At 39.5% G+C, this 15,308-nt stretch overlaps 2 protein-coding genes across 2 annotated transcripts in view; one reads left to right on the top strand and one right to left on the bottom strand.

The window, feature by feature from the left end:
* Positions 1–6,701, top strand: part of ITGA2 (integrin subunit alpha 2) — a 102,711-nt gene extending 96,010 nt beyond the window's left edge. Inside the window, exons 29-30 of the mRNA XM_074995581.1 lie at positions 33–149; positions 2,102–6,701. Coding sequence (XP_074851682.1) covers positions 33–149; positions 2,102–2,191 — 207 coding nt within the window. The 3' untranslated portion in view covers positions 2,192–6,701. The remainder of the gene's footprint in view (positions 1–32; positions 150–2,101) is intronic.
* LOC142013771 (molybdopterin synthase catalytic subunit-like) lies at positions 6,438–14,946 on the bottom strand. Its single transcript, XM_074995583.1, has 5 exons — positions 14,823–14,946; positions 13,540–13,693; positions 11,246–11,369; positions 10,443–10,565; positions 6,438–8,000 (listed from the first exon to the last, which is right to left on the bottom strand). Exons 1-4 carry the CDS (start codon positions 14,941–14,943, stop codon positions 10,497–10,499), a joined length of 468 nt encoding a protein of 155 aa, XP_074851684.1. The 5' UTR covers positions 14,944–14,946; the 3' UTR covers positions 6,438–8,000; positions 10,443–10,496.
* Between the last annotated feature and the right edge of the window lie 362 nt (positions 14,947–15,308).

Below are 15,308 nucleotides of genomic sequence, written 5' to 3'. Positions count from 1 at the left end.
TGATACATGACAAATAAACTGTTTGGTTTCAGATCCCAGTGATAATAATGAAGCCTGAGGAGAAAGGAGAGGTACCAATCGGAGTGGTGATAGGAAGTGTACTTGCAGGACTCCTGTTGCTGTTAGCATTGGTTGCTGTTTTATGGAAGGTGAGTGGATATTTCATCTGTTTAAAAGGAAACTGTCTGAATACATCAAGGCTAGAATCTTAGGAATTACTGTGTAATCATGCCAAACAAGTTTTTAACTGCAACTTGGGGAGCAAAATATTTTATGAGCATTGCACCTTCCTTGTGAGAATCCCAAAAGTATTACAAGGGATCATCACAGCAGCCCCAGGCGCTGGAAGAAAGTTCTAGGGAAGAGCAGTTTCCATCACAACTCCACTTTTTCTGTCACTTCCAGACATTTGTTGTAATACACATCCAGAGTATCTGGGCAGGGCCCTGTACTGGCTAGGGGAGGAGCTCTGTTGGTAACTGAGCCAGGCCCCACGCTGGCCAGGGCAGGAGTGGAGCTTGCACAGTGTTAGAGGGCTGGGCTGGGCTCTGCACGGGCCAGGGCTCCACTGGGGGGCTGGCCAGGGCCCATGCTGGCCAGGACAGAGGCTGGGGCTGGCATGGTACAGGTGGGGCATCCACTGGAGGGTTGGGCCAGGCCCCATGCTGGTGGTGGAAGAGGGGCTGGAGCCGCTGGGGGGACACGTGGTAGAACTTTGCCCAAACAGATAGGTGGACAGACACAGCAAAAATAATGTGTGATACATTTAATCAACAAGGAACTGGTGCAGGGAACAGTTAAGCACCAAGTTATTGTATACAACACAACACATATGCCACCAGCCTGCATCTATAACCCACTAGCGGTGCTCTACACATACCTCCCATGTTCCAAGAGGACAGGCTGGACAGCAGGAAAAATAAGCCTAAGCTGCCAGCCAGCTGACCTTTAGGTCAAGCTGCTCAAGCTGCAGAGGCACCTGCACTAAACTCAAGAGGTTCCAGGTTTGAGTATGCCTGGGGGCAGTCACACCTAGTTTTGGGAAAAGCAGCAGTTTGTCTCTGCACCATACCATTGGTATTTGAAAGGCTCCCTGGGGAGCTCGTGAAGCTCCTACGTACAAGAATAAAGACACTTGGGGCTCATTTACACTAGCCTCCTCCTTCAAAGAGGGCATGTGAACAAGACAGATTGCGGAACAGCTATGAGGTGATGCACTGCATATGCAGCTCCTCATTAGCCTAATTCCTGCCACACAAACTTCAAAGTTGCTAACTTTGAAGCACCAGCAAGCCGTATAGCTGCAGGCACTCGGAAGTTACATTTTGGGAGTAAGGGCACTTTGAAGTTGCACCAGCAGTTCAAAGTGCCCACAGCTACATGGCTTGCCACTGCTTCAAAACTGCTAACTTTGAAGTTCGTGCAGCAGGAATTAGGTTAATGAGGTGCTGCATGTACTGCACAACACCTCATTGCTATTCTCCGCTGGGACTCATTTACATGCCCCCTTCAGGGGGGGAGGGGGGAGATAGTGTAGATGAGCCCTTGGCAGCACAGCTCTACTCCTTTTGCACTTCATTACACCAAGCAACAGCTTATTTATTTTCTTTTTATTAACAATTCATGTTTGGGGCTATACAGCATGGCAACTTGAACCTGATGGATGGGGGAGGGAGTGGAGGCACACCTCCTCACTTCTGAATTTTTTTTTCCTTTTTCTTTTTTTCTTTTTAAGAATCTACTGAGAGAGCCAAGAATCAGGTTTAAATTACAGATTCCTATTTAGAGCTGGTCCAGAAACAATAGTTTTCTGCCACCAAAAATATTGATGAAAAATAAAAAACTGTTTTTATGTTGGTGTTTTTGTGTGGAGGAGTATGAAAAAAATCAGTTTACAACTTGAAAATTTTAGATAAACATCTGCTTTCTCTCAAAAATTAGTATTCGTCAACAAAAAGTTCTGATGAGTGTTTTTCTAACCGCTCAGAAATGCACTTTTCACCAACTAAATAAATGGCATGTGTGGGTCGTCTAAAGTTAGTACCTGTCATTATCACCACAACCTACCTACCTGACAAACTGTTTTCAAAACTTCTTACAGCTTGGTTTCTTCAAAAGAAAATATGAAAAAATGTCAAAGGATATAGAAGACACTGATGAAATTAGAGAACTCACAAAGGACAAAGACTGAACACAATGGTAATGGGAACACCAAACAGACCCTGTGAGCCATAAACGATGGCTGTTGTCCAATCAGATCTTCAGCTGGAGTGCCTTAAAACTGAATAACTGATAAACTTGTTTTTTTTTTTAAATGAATGAAAATGCTTTTTTATAGATGACGCTATTTTACAGATTCTTATGTTTTGTAAGAGTAACTGCTGGTCAGTTTTCCCTCCACAAATGACTCAGTGTATTTTCATGTACTTTTTTTGTGCTTGGAACAGGCAGGTCTAGATCCGAAATCCCACTCTTGTTCCACAAAAAGTAAAACAAAGTTACCGATTCAGACTGTTTTGGAACAATATCAGTCAGTGCAGGTTAATAAGCTCCTGGGTTCTTATAAAAGTGACTTTTTCTGCTAACTAAAACTAGACACAATCAGTGCAGGATGAATGTTGATTCAGGATAGGGAAAAGAAAAGGTCAGTTTACTGTTTATTAGCTACATTTTCATTGCCTTGGAGAACTGACTCACATTTCCCATCAAATGTGAGTCTTAACTAATCCATAACATTTCAGTTTGTATATATTATAAAATGAACAATGCATCGTGAGTTGGTGATGAACGACTAGGCCCTAGTAAAGGATGTCTGGATGAGGACACCATACCAAAGTACACCACCATATTCCTTTCCCTAGAATGACAAAAATTAATTTTTACAGTGTAGGGCATTGGGAAAGGACTTCTACGCAAGACATGCTCCTGGCCTTAGTGCTATCCTTGTATGTTTTGTCTCCTTTAGGAGCAGAGCATCTGAATTTGAAAACCAACTGTGACATGCTGTCATTACTAGGTGCTATGATGGCAATTTTCAACTCTAATCCAAAGAATTTAAATTTTACTTCTCTGAAACCTTGGCTTGTGCCATTTGCCATCTCACAAGGAAGAAAAAACAGGCCTATATTTACATTTTAATAAAAATCACTTACTATACTTTTAAATTTAGATGGCATTCTTCTGTAATCCAAAGAGCAAAGCAGAACTGAATCTTTATGTGGATGCATAATCCTTACTCACAGAAGTAACCCCAAAGACTACTGGCATAAATAAGAGGCGGCAAGATTTTGCCTTAGTTCAGTCTCATGCCAGTTACCTCACAACAAACACATTGCCTGTTGTGATATGCTTTTCTTTACATATTCTGGATGATAAATAAGGCAATAAAATGAAGGGTGTAACATTTTTAAAGGGACCAAAATCCCATTTTCAAAAGAGACTTATAGTCTTAGGAGTCCTGTTGATGTCCAATTCTACTTTCAAAAAAGCTTTTTAAAAGTACCACTTCTATGAATGTGAAAATCAGTGGGACTGAGTCTCCTAACATTACTTAGAAGCTCAAAAATAATTCTGTTACCTCTTAAGTGTACAAGTCACTCTTGAAAATTGAACTTAAGCTCCTAAATCACTTATGCCCTTCTGAAAATTCTGGCCCAAAGTTGTCTGTCTTAGTAGCCAGCCAATTCACCAGCTTTCCTGGCTGGCAGAGGTACTGTTTGGAAAAATAGCTGAAGTGGTTTCAGTCTATTGGGTGCTTATTTTATTCTACAAGGGTTTTTTTTTTTTTAAATATATATTTTCACATATTTTTAAGGTGACATGTTGAAAGCTAATCTGGATCTCAAACTCGACTGTGTGACAGTTAGAGTTGCTGCCAGTAGCTGATAGACTAATTGAGGTTTTAAAAATTGTGCTAAACAATTCTTGAAAGAACAAATTTCTGATTCACAGATAACCCTGGCTATATTGACTTGCACATGCAACCTAAGATTGAAGATAATAATTTGTCTCCAGCCTCAGTTCTCTTAAGACCTTGAAAAAAAAAATTGGAACCATACCGTATTTACAAACAAAACTCTTATATAATTAGTCATGTGCATTCAAAAGCCAAAAGGAGCAATTTAACAGTGATATGAATGGTAAAATCTTTCATTTCATGTGCCTTTTGCTGGTACATGTAATGGAACCCAGCCCCACAGCCAGTTTTCATTATCAGTCAAAAGTTGAATGTGCAGGTGAGTGTAGTACATGCAGGGTTTTAGTTAGGTTAGCAGCTTACTGAGAAGGCTGTGGTTACATTTGCTGGACGTGTGACTTGGTTTTTTCAGTTAGTACTGTTCTCAAACTACAATGAAAGCACAGCATAAATAGAGTTTTGCATCTGACACTTAGCCATTTCTTGTTACTAGTTTGGTGGGTTTGATTATTTGTGTTTGTATGGGTTTTTTGTACATGTATTTTTATTACTGAAATAGTGTCATTTTATAACTAGTAATTTTATTGCACTTTTGGATGGGCATAGCCTCAAAAATAATGCTGGAAATGTGACATATTTTGTACTGTGTGTAACAGTTTGGGGAGTTTAGTTTTCAAAACACTGTAAAGATGTTCAGTTTTATCTATTATTTTGAGGTGCTGGGCTTTGATTTTAATCTTGCTTGTAATGGCATAAATCAGGAATATGTCAAGTGAAACCAGAAGCGTTTCACAGTGTAAAACTGGTTTGAGAGCTGAATCTGAGTGGCTGAGATTTTGGCAGTATGACCATATAGTCTCAAAAATTAGTCTCTTAGAAGACTGCACACTGCCAATAGGGAATGTGAGACAGAGATTTACTGCAAATGATCAGATTGAGGACTCAGAACTAAATTGTAAACTCCGGGGCAGAGAGCATCTGTTATAACAGGCTTTATGTAGCTCTAAAGACCTGTAATACAAATTATAAATATGAATGCTTTGTTACAAATCTGAATACAAAATGGCTATGTCTACACTTGCCCCTTTCTTTGAAGGGGCATGATAATCAGGGTGACAGGAGATTACTAATGAAGTGCTGTGATGCATACGCAGCAGTTCATTAGGCAAATTCTCCCCCACGGCAACTTCAAGGTGGCAAACTTCAAAGTGCCGGCGTGCCGTGGCTCAACTAGAAGCCGTTACATTAAATGCAACCAAACATTTCTTTGCTAAAGTAACAGATTCTTAAAGTTATGAGATTACAAGGTGATGATAAATTGGTGAGGCTGAGAGAATGTGTCTCAGACTTTATCAGTTTTAGCCACTGCTGTAGCAATGCTGTTAAGCTCAGATTTACTCAAGTCATAGCGTACAATGAGACAATATAGCTATCGAAGAGGGTTGTACCAATGCAGCCTTATCAATGTAGCTAAAGGTCAAATCTCTCTAATCTGGAACTCTCTCATCCAGCAACATCCACAATCTGGCATGATTTTAGTTAGCCAGACAACCACTTATGATTGTGGCCAAGTTTCCAGGATTCCATGAAGTTTCTTTACAGACCAGCCCTAGCTCTGTGTTCTGTGCTGGTACTGTGCTGTAATTTACCCCTAAATGTCTTCTAAGAGCCCAATAAGCAGTGGAGGTATTGATAAATGCTGCTAGATAATAATGACCACACACAGTCTGGCAAATTTTCCCATTCAGCACTGGTCAGGTCCCAAGGGTACCAGACTAGAGAGGTTCAACCTATAGTTCCCACATACTCTCTCCTTTCTAAAATTACAACTTCACACCTTGTTTGCCCTTCCATCTCGGAGCAGTTTGTAATCTTCCCCCTCCAAGCTGACAGCTGAGTGATCCTCCAGTCCTCCACTCATCTGCTTTGTTCAGTATGGACCTAGCTTCTCTTGAGTCCAAACGTTCCTGCTGCCACTACTCAACGTTAACTAGTTTTTCACATAATGGAAAAGAGTAGGCCCTGGCATTTCACAGAGAGCTTGCTGGCTAGGGGAAAAAGAGAGACTATCTGGGAGAAAGGAACAATCATGAATTCCAACCTGGCCTGCCTCCCAGCATTCACAGTCTCCCTGAAGCACACTGCACCCTTATGGAGAACCCTAGAAATCATCCAGTCAATCAACCAAGCGCGAGCTGCTTTTATAAGGTTTATCTATCATTATTTAACAGCATAGGAAGTATTTTACTTTCCTTGCAAAAAAAAATTCTGGATTTAAACTGTAATGTTCCTGGGACAAAGAATCAGAAAAGTGAAATGAACGGAAGTGTAACACTTTAAGCAAAGATGTTTGGTTCATCTTATGTATAAGTTGCACCTTTACACCAGTCTAGAGGTTTTGTAGAATTATGCTGCCTAATTAAGCAGGGTGACACATTAGTCAGTATTACAGCCCAGTTTCACACTTGAAGGAGCAACATATGAAAATAAAGGTAACTAATATATCACCATCTGGAACATATGTTGGTTACTTTTTAATCAGGCTAAAAGCTTCTCTGTTTTGTTACCTTTTAAATATAATGAATTTGTACAGTAAAATGGTGACCTCACTGAGAAATGCAGCTAAGATTTAAAATCTTCTCTGTTGACATTTCTGCCCTGTACTGTATGTATACTTTGCACTTTGCTAAGGAATGCCACAGCACCTACTGAACCGGAGGGATTTGGGTATTTTGTTTAATAAAATAAAAGGCAACACTGCTTGGTGGGCACATTCAAATCAGAACTTCTGTTAAAAAGTGTGCATTATGATCTTAACTGTTTTACAGAACTGTAACTATCTGGCTGACTATAAAACTGGATTCAAAACATTTAAAAGGGCATCAGAAAATTTAAGTCATTCATGTAAGTTTTAAACCTATCATTTAACCAATTAACTCCCTAATATTACTATTACTGAAGAGTTTAAAGAAAATTCAGTTTTTTTTAAACGATATATATTTGATAACTGTGTTATCAGTTTCACTCCTTTTCCTGTCTAGCCACGGTCCTCTGTTTGTGTGGGTCTTTCACACAACAAGCATAATCAGAGGCAGACTCAAAAAGTAGGTAAATATGTTTATAAAACTACAAAAACTGGTAGAATAGAGTAGCTATAGGAAAAAGGTACTACTTTTAACTCCTCTTTAAAATGATTTAAAATTGGCTGTGTGAGCCTGTGTCCTTTAAGCCAGCTTGATCTGAGCCTCGAAACTATATTTTTCAACACACATCAAAGTCATGGAAGGTAAATGCATAAATATGTGACTTAAGGTTCCTTTTAAAAAGATTTTCATCCCCTATCATGCTGCCACCTGCAGCTGTCTCTCTACTGTCATCTACTGGATAAATCCTGATCCACATTTCCCCATTATCCATTATTTTGTAGCAATATCCCAGAATGTAACTGATTAAAAATCAACCTAAGCCACAATAGAAAACATAACAGAATGGAATACAATGAAGGTCAGAAAAACAACTAAGAAGTTGCTCAAGTATTCAGCTATAGATGATCATCTATACAAAGCATGTTTATACTCTCAAATACTGCACATCAGGAATTGAGAATTATTTTCCATAAAAGGAGTAGTTCTGCCCTCAAATCCAATTTTTTGCATCCATGCTGTAACCCTTTCCTACTTCTACAGATCAACTATTTCTACAAGGTGTTCTCCATGGCCCTGCACTTTCCTTAAAATGCCAACTCAGCAGCACACAATCAAAGGTATATCAAAAACAGTATATATAGCTACAATACCTAGATTAAAGTTTGAGGGGTTTTTTTCTTCACTGCAAGAGACCGAGTTACATATTGCAACAGGACATCTGATGTTGTGACTGAGCACTAATGGTTGCAGCTGTTTACAATGTTTAAGGAAGGCAAATAGTGTGCAATCTCTTGCACCAGTGAATTGTAAAGGTTTCTAGATCATCGTTAAAGCACATCACCATAATGTTCTTTTGTGGTTTATTTGCTGCATAAAATGGTATTTCCTCTAGTTTATTCTGGTTGTGCTGCTTTAGCTGGGTATCCTTCAGTCATATTCTGAAATGGAGACAAAAAGTGGACTGATGAGATCTCAGTGGTCTTCATATGCTGTTTGAATGGGTCAAGTATCTTAACTTCCTGTCTTTACTATACCTCCCATAACCTTTAACTATATGGCTATACATATACGTGTATAAGCTAGACATATATGTGTATAAGCATTCCTGGAGTTTTTCCAATTTCTCTTTTATAATCCAATTGAAGAATCCAAAATTACACATTTCCAAATTGAGATGTACTGTTCTACACTGGAGTCTGAACTGTAACGTTTGTACCTCAAAGGATAAACACATAAAATGTTGGTGTGGTCTTAGGAGGGACACTGTAATACAACATGCCTCCACTTCCTTATTCTGCTTGCTGGGAGGGAAGATAGCATTCCCCTTTATCTGCGATCCTCCTTCCGGCTGCTTACATGATGGGGCTGTACGAATGATTCCTCATGGTCTCTTTCGATAAGATCAGTTAGAGAAGGACCCATGAAATCCATGGATTAGATGAGTTGCCTCCAACCCAGATAAGGTTTAACTGATTGAAAAATGTCATATCCTGTATTAATGCTAGCACATCAGCACTGCAATGGTTTTGCCTGGTTCATAGGTCTAACAATAAGATATGTAGTCCTATACCTCTCTTTATAAGCAACACCCCTCCACCCCACTTTTTTTTTTTTTGCACTCTGTCCCAGGAGCTGGGCCTTCCCTGGAAAGAGATTCACATGGAGACACTGCTGCCAAAAATCTGAAACACTGAGTATAATCAACAAGGAGTACTGTGGCACCTTAAATACTAACAAATTTGAGAATAGATGCTGCAGCCCACTAAACCTTGTGTCCAAGTAAATGTTAGTCTTTAAGATCCCCCAGGATTCCTCATTGTTTTGGCCAAAAAACAATTAACACAGCTACCCTCTGAAACTGAGTATAATTGTGGTTTGAAAAAACCCCAACAAATATTGATTTCTGTAGATGTGAGCTTCATTCAGTTTTGACAACAATGAACAATCCATAGTTCTCCATTTACACATACCAAAGTGGGGAAAATTCAGTCTTTAACTCACTCTCTACTACCCAGATATAAAACACCAGTGACACAGAAGACATGTCAGTTGCATACATGCAAAGAGTGACTTCTCTTCTTCCCAGTGTGTGCTGCTGCCATCAGTATGTAGTCCTTCAAAACAGTAGCACCCAGTTTAAAAATCACACTTCCGTTTGCAGTTGGGGATTTCACTTTGTTTTAAAACAGTCTAATTAAAATGAACACCAAGGAGTACTGTGACTGAAAGTCCTTTTCTGTTTTTCGTTTATGCAGCTGACAGTGCCTTTTAAGTGTCACTGAGTAACTAGTGAAACAAGTACAACCCACGTGTTGTGTAATGTGACCTTGGGCAAGTCACTATACCCGTCCTCCTTTCCCTTCCCACTCCTTTTTGTTCTATTCAAGACTATAAATTCACTGGGGGCAGAATCTATCTATCTATCGCTAGGTTTGTACTGAGCTAAGCACAATGGGGCTCTCACCTCTTGGAATTACTACAATACAAACTGATAATATTTGGATATGCAAGTCTCACTAACTAATTAGTTCTTCCTGCTAAATTTACTTAAAAATATTAAGTTGACTTTGTTCCAAGATGACAATTGCTTTAAGCAACTAATTAATAAAACTTCTCACCTTCCTCACTCCAGATATTTCAAGCTCAAATAGTTCAAGTCAGATAGTCAACATTGTTTTAATTTGTAACAACTATTGGCTTTTTAAAGCCATATCATATCATAGAATCAGACAGATGCAAAAACTGCCTCAAAAGTAGTCACTTTTATATATCTATTAAGGTTCAGCAAAGTCTGTGTTTTATTTTTAATACAAACTTGTGCATGACCTCACGCTGAATAAACAAGCTTCATATTTCTTTTAATGCGATGGACCCAGAATGTCAACCACACAGTACAAATACTTCTGTGAAGCACAACTACTTGGAAATAATCATTAGTAACTCTGGGAATAATTTATTTTTCTCTGCTTGTACCAAAAATGTTTAACTTACTGTCATTAAGATATTTTGACACTAAGTTGACTTTGCAGTCATAGAAAACTAACAAGGTATTTTTAAGACTAAAGAAACCAAAAACCACAAACATGATTGTCATATTGTGAGCTCCAGTACTGGCATGAATACACAAGCTGCCAAAACAAAGGCAGCATGTAATATATAAAATTAGACTCCTTTCAATTAAAAATTTTTGGGGGGATGCTTTTAATAAAATTGGCCACATATTCAACAGCTGCGTGATTTTACAAAAAATGAGATACCTGTGAACTTAATCTAATTAAGATACAGTAAAATAGATAGACAGTAGATTCAAGTGTTTTGTTACAATGCATATGCTTTTACTAGTCAGATTTAATGTAGAGTAAGTACAACTAAAAGCTGACCTGCATGCACTGTAGAGTGAGGCGGTTGGTTTTAATAGTGATTTAGAGGTGGAGTTACTTTTCCACATCTGCCCAAAAGCATTCCTTGTTTTCTTTCCAGGAATATTCCTCCTCATAAATCTCCTGCAAAGAGAAACAAAGAATGAGAAGTGCTTCAGGAGTCTGCTATATAAAAATGCAAGCAGTGTACAAAAAACTGCTTTTAGTTACAGAGTACAATCCGTTTGTATAGTGTTTGATAGACAAAGAGAGGATGCTGTCTGAGATATATACAGTGCCAGCCCTGGATTCTGCAATGAATTCCACAGAGGCACGCATCCAAGCCAATGCAAATTCCCACTGAAATTAGTTGGGCTCCGTGCACGGTCCATCCCCACCAAGTTCATGAATGAAAGCATAAGCTGCAGCAAACATAGTGCTCATGTTGATCAAACTTTAATGTGTTTGCCTTCTACATGATTCCATATTAAGCAACTGAACCTTCATTTTAGAAAGGAGGATCTTTCATATGTTCATAAAACCAATTTAAAAAAAAATTGACATCCACAGTGTTGGTAGCTGACAATCAAAGGCCAAGTCCTCAGGCCCAACCATTTGGAACCAAGCACCAGTCTTGTGTTAAGAAACAACTCAGAATGACACAAAGAACAGATCATCCTTTCTCAGACCCTAGCAACAATCCCCTTACATCCCTCTGCAATGTAAATCACAGAAAGGCTTATACAACTATTAGACCACAGGGACTGTGAAGAATGTGAATACCAGAGATGAAAGTATTTGTAAGCTACAACACTTAAACTCACCTTTTTCCATATTGGAACTGTTGCTTTCAAAGCGTTGATGCAGTACTGCACAGCCTCGAGAGATGCCACTCGGTGTGGAGAGGAGACAGCTACAATCACACTTGCTTCTTTCACTGGAACTAAACTAGGGAGAGACGGGAATAGGACAGAGGACTTAACAGTTGTAGTATATTAGCATCTGAAGTCCTCAGCAATGGCTAGGCCCCACTCTACCCAGACACTTTATGCAACACACAGTAAATCAGCATCCTTGTCCCACAAACAGCTTTCACTCTGGAAAAAAAGAGAAAGCCATTCAACGTGAATCTGCAACAGATGTTAAAATCCTATGCTTTTTCAAAAAGCATTTCCTCAGTTTTTATTGTTTAAAATACTTAGAGGACTAGATAAGAAAATTGTTTTAGATAACACAGTGTAGAGAACTTTGCTAACACGCATACATGATTGCTCCATTCCAGGGAACCTGAGTTTCGCAATCAGTAAGTACCAGTTCTAGCCTGCAATACTCTGTTTGCCTGCAAAATCCTTCCTTCACAGTCTGTATAGGTTAACCTGACGATAGAAGCTACCTGCTACAAGACAGGCCTCGCAAGGAAAACAAGAGAACACCACTGGCCATCACATACAGCCCCTACCTAAGGCCTCTCCAACACATCATCAGTGATCTGCAACCCATCCTAGACAATGATCCTTCACTCTCACAGACCTTGGGAGGAAGGCCCACCCTTGCCTACAGACAGCCTGCCAACCTTAAACAAATTCTCAGCAACAACTATAGATCACAACACAGTAACTCTAAACCTGGAACCAATCCCTGCAAAAAACCTCACTACCAACTCTACTCACATATCTACACCAGTGATATCAACCATACCATTAGGGGCTCCTTTACCTGCACATCTACTAATATAATATATACCATCATGTGCCAGCAATGCCCTACTACAATTTACATTGGCCAAAGTGGGCAGTCTCTATGTAAAAGAATAAATGGACATAAATCACGACATCAGGAACGGTAATGTACAGAAACCTGTGGGAGAACACTTGAATATCCCTGGACACTCAGTAACAGATTTAAAAGCAGCAGTCCTAATACAAAGAAATTTCAAAAATCAAATGGAGAGAGAAATCTCTGAGCTGCAACTTATTTGCAAATTTGACTCCATCAATCAAGGACTGAACAGACTGGGAGTGGCTGGCCCCTTACAAAAGCAGCTTCTCAGCCCTGGGTGTTAATATCTCTCCATTAGACTCCAACAATGGACTACATCCCCGTCTGATCTGGCTTGTTTTTAGCTCTTTTGAAACATACTGTTGATGATGGGCCATTTCCCCCTTGCTGAATAGATCTGTCAGCTCTAGCCCTCCCTTTTACTGAGACCCCATTCTTTAAATACCCCTCTGGAAACCCCCTCTCCACGCCCCCCCCCATGCATCTGATCAAGCGGGTCTTTTCCCATGAAAGCTTATGCTCCAAAATATGTTAGTCTATAAGGTGCCGCAGGACTTCTTGTTGTTCCTGAGGATAGTTTGGCCCTCTAATAGGATGCTTCTGCATCCCAATTAATTTATAAAGATTTCTAGTTTTAAATCATATATTTCATCTATTGTGGTGCATTTTGTTAAAATAAACGAAGTCTCACATTACCAGAGTTCAGCAATACTATGTTATCTTTGCTGAGAGGCAGGAAGACAGCCATTTGTGATATGCTCAGATTAGCCTCTGATCCTGAAACAGGCTCAACCCACACCAAAACCAGAGTCTACCCCTGTGATTTCATCACAGTATAGAACTGAACTGGCAAGATATTTTAATATGCCATTACTTTTCAAATGACCTGCATTTTAAACTCAAGAAATGGGTAATCTGCAAGTCTTGAGGAAAACACTTAGGCATCCAGCCAGTACAACAGGCAATTCCTATTTTAAGCATATTCTTGTATAACTTGTGGTAAACTTGACTTAAGTTCTGAAGGGAAAGGCTTGGATTCTGTGTACGTCAGGGCAGAGGAGGAGAAACACTATGGCAGTTTCGGATACATTGAAAATAAAATGCAATTGTTTCAGGCTATTTTCAGTACTGTTTTGTACGTGGCTCAAGTTTTGAAGGTTTAACAACTGAGAGATGGGCAGTGCTTTTTTAAAAGTGACCACTCACTGCAGCATAATTTTGCAGTGAGGGGTGAATTCAGTGGCAAGTTTCACAGCCTACAATGTATGCAAGTGCAAGCAGCCAGCTCCATAATGACATTCATTTTAGATTTAGACAAACACCGGTTGGGCATACATACCCAAGTCTGTGGTACACTGCTATATGTTTAACCGAAGGCCACTTTTGTCTAACATCTTTACAGATTTTCTTGATTTCAGCTTCTGCCATTGGGGCATATGCTTCATACTCTAAGTGAATCACTTTTTTCCCTTCAAAGTTATTCCTTGTAGTACCTGAAAAATAAACACATTACTGAAAACAAATATGTTAGTTACTGCTATTGCAATAATACCTGAGAGGCCCAATCCTGGATCACGCTGTCCCTCTGTGTAAAGAAAGAACAAAAATGTGCTCTTAACCCCCAATAATGTACAAATTATATACTTCTTATTCTGGAAAAGAATTAATCAGCTTTCTACAGACATTTATAAACAGATGCCTGAGGTACATCCATTGCATCAAGTGACAAGACTTGGTCACAAACAAGGAACTTTGGAACAGAGCAGGACAAGAACCAACTGATGTTCAAATCAAGAGAAGAAAGTGGGAATGGCTAGGCCACACTCTCAGAAAACCATCATCCAGCAAGCCCTCAAATGCAACCCACAAGACCTCAAACAACGTGGAGAACATCTACTAAGACTGAAGGACAACAACTGGGGTACTCCTGGAGTCAGCTAGAAGTTTTGTCCCAAGACACAGTAAAGTGGAGGAGACTTGTAGTACAAAGGTTTAAGTCTGCAAGGAACCTCAAGTGATTGTTTGGTTAGTACATTAACAATGCTTAACGTATAAAAAGGACATAATTTGATTCAAATATTTTACATGCTTGAAAGTTACCGATGCCTAAGCTGGCAAAAATCTTAACTGGCACAGATCTGGCCCTATAGGTTTAGAAAAATAGATGCACAATGGTACTCATTTCTGAGCAGAAAGTGTATCAGGACCTATATTTTCACAACCCTAACTACAAACCAGAATTGGGTCACATCTCTTCTGTTCTACAGGTACTATTTTATGAAGACGTAAGTTTCATACAGGCTACTCTGTCATTTAAGTCCAGCCCTATGCTGAAGTGTGGTAGACGGACAATCCCGATCATCCGATCATGGTGCTGACAGAACAAATAGTTCTGTCTACTTCCCATGTCCCTTTGGGTAAATTGTTCTGGGGGGGAATAATTAGATATCCTTGTAGTCTCCTGAACATAGGGACTGTAATTTTAGCTATTGATAGTATTGGTTTGTCCTGGAGACTTATTTTGTAAATAGTCTCAGAAGCAAGAGGTTGAAACCTGTGAGGTGACCCATGCTCTACTTATTGATGTATATACATGCACATATTCTAAGAGCATTAACTCACCTATGAATAAGGAAACAGCCCCACAGCATGGAGAAACCACCAGGTTTGAGACTTCATCTGCAGAGAGTTTTTCATAGTTCAGTTTGATGAAATCCTTAGGCTCATCTTCACTTTCATTCATGACTTCCCTTGAAGGAAAAAGAAAGCTACAGAATTCAAAGATATAAGTTACTTTTCTAATTGTACTGGCCATTTGAAAGCTGTTCTAATACACCAACTCCAGAGCCCAGCCTGCAGTGGGATCAACTAGCACAGACACTTCTGCTAGCATACAATACTGTATGGCTGGCTGTAATGAGAATGCCAAATTTTAAACTGTCTGGCATTAGGAGGAGGCAGGGAATACTATTACAATAAAAATATTATCCCTAGAGATGGACACCTCCACTGTTTATGGGAACAAGAGGTGTCACTTAATCCGGGATATCTGTGGAGGAATTCACTTAACAATGGTGAGCTAGATTCTGATCTCAGTTGCACCCGTGG

This window comes from Carettochelys insculpta, chromosome 5, assembly GCF_033958435.1.
Source record: "Carettochelys insculpta isolate YL-2023 chromosome 5, ASM3395843v1, whole genome shotgun sequence".
NCBI classification, from domain to species: Eukaryota; Metazoa; Chordata; order Testudines; family Carettochelyidae; genus Carettochelys; species Carettochelys insculpta.
This window is presented reverse-complemented; position numbering and strand designations above follow the sequence as displayed.

What these genes read in the sequence shown, in the direction of transcription:
- LOC142013771 (XM_074995583.1), bottom strand. Translation starts at nt 14,943, where the DNA reads ATGAATGAAAGTGAAGATGAGCCTAAGGATTTCATCAAACTGAACTAT. An exon ending in GGCTGTTTCCTTATTCATAG is followed by an intron (nt 13,694 to 14,822) that starts GTGAGTTAATGC and finishes TTTATTTTTCAG; the next exon opens with GTACTACAAGGAATAACTTT. An exon ending in CAGTTCCAATATGGAAAAAG is followed by an intron (nt 10,566 to 11,245) that starts GTGAGTTTAAGT and finishes TTCTCTTTGCAG; the next exon opens with GAGATTTATGAGGAGGAATA.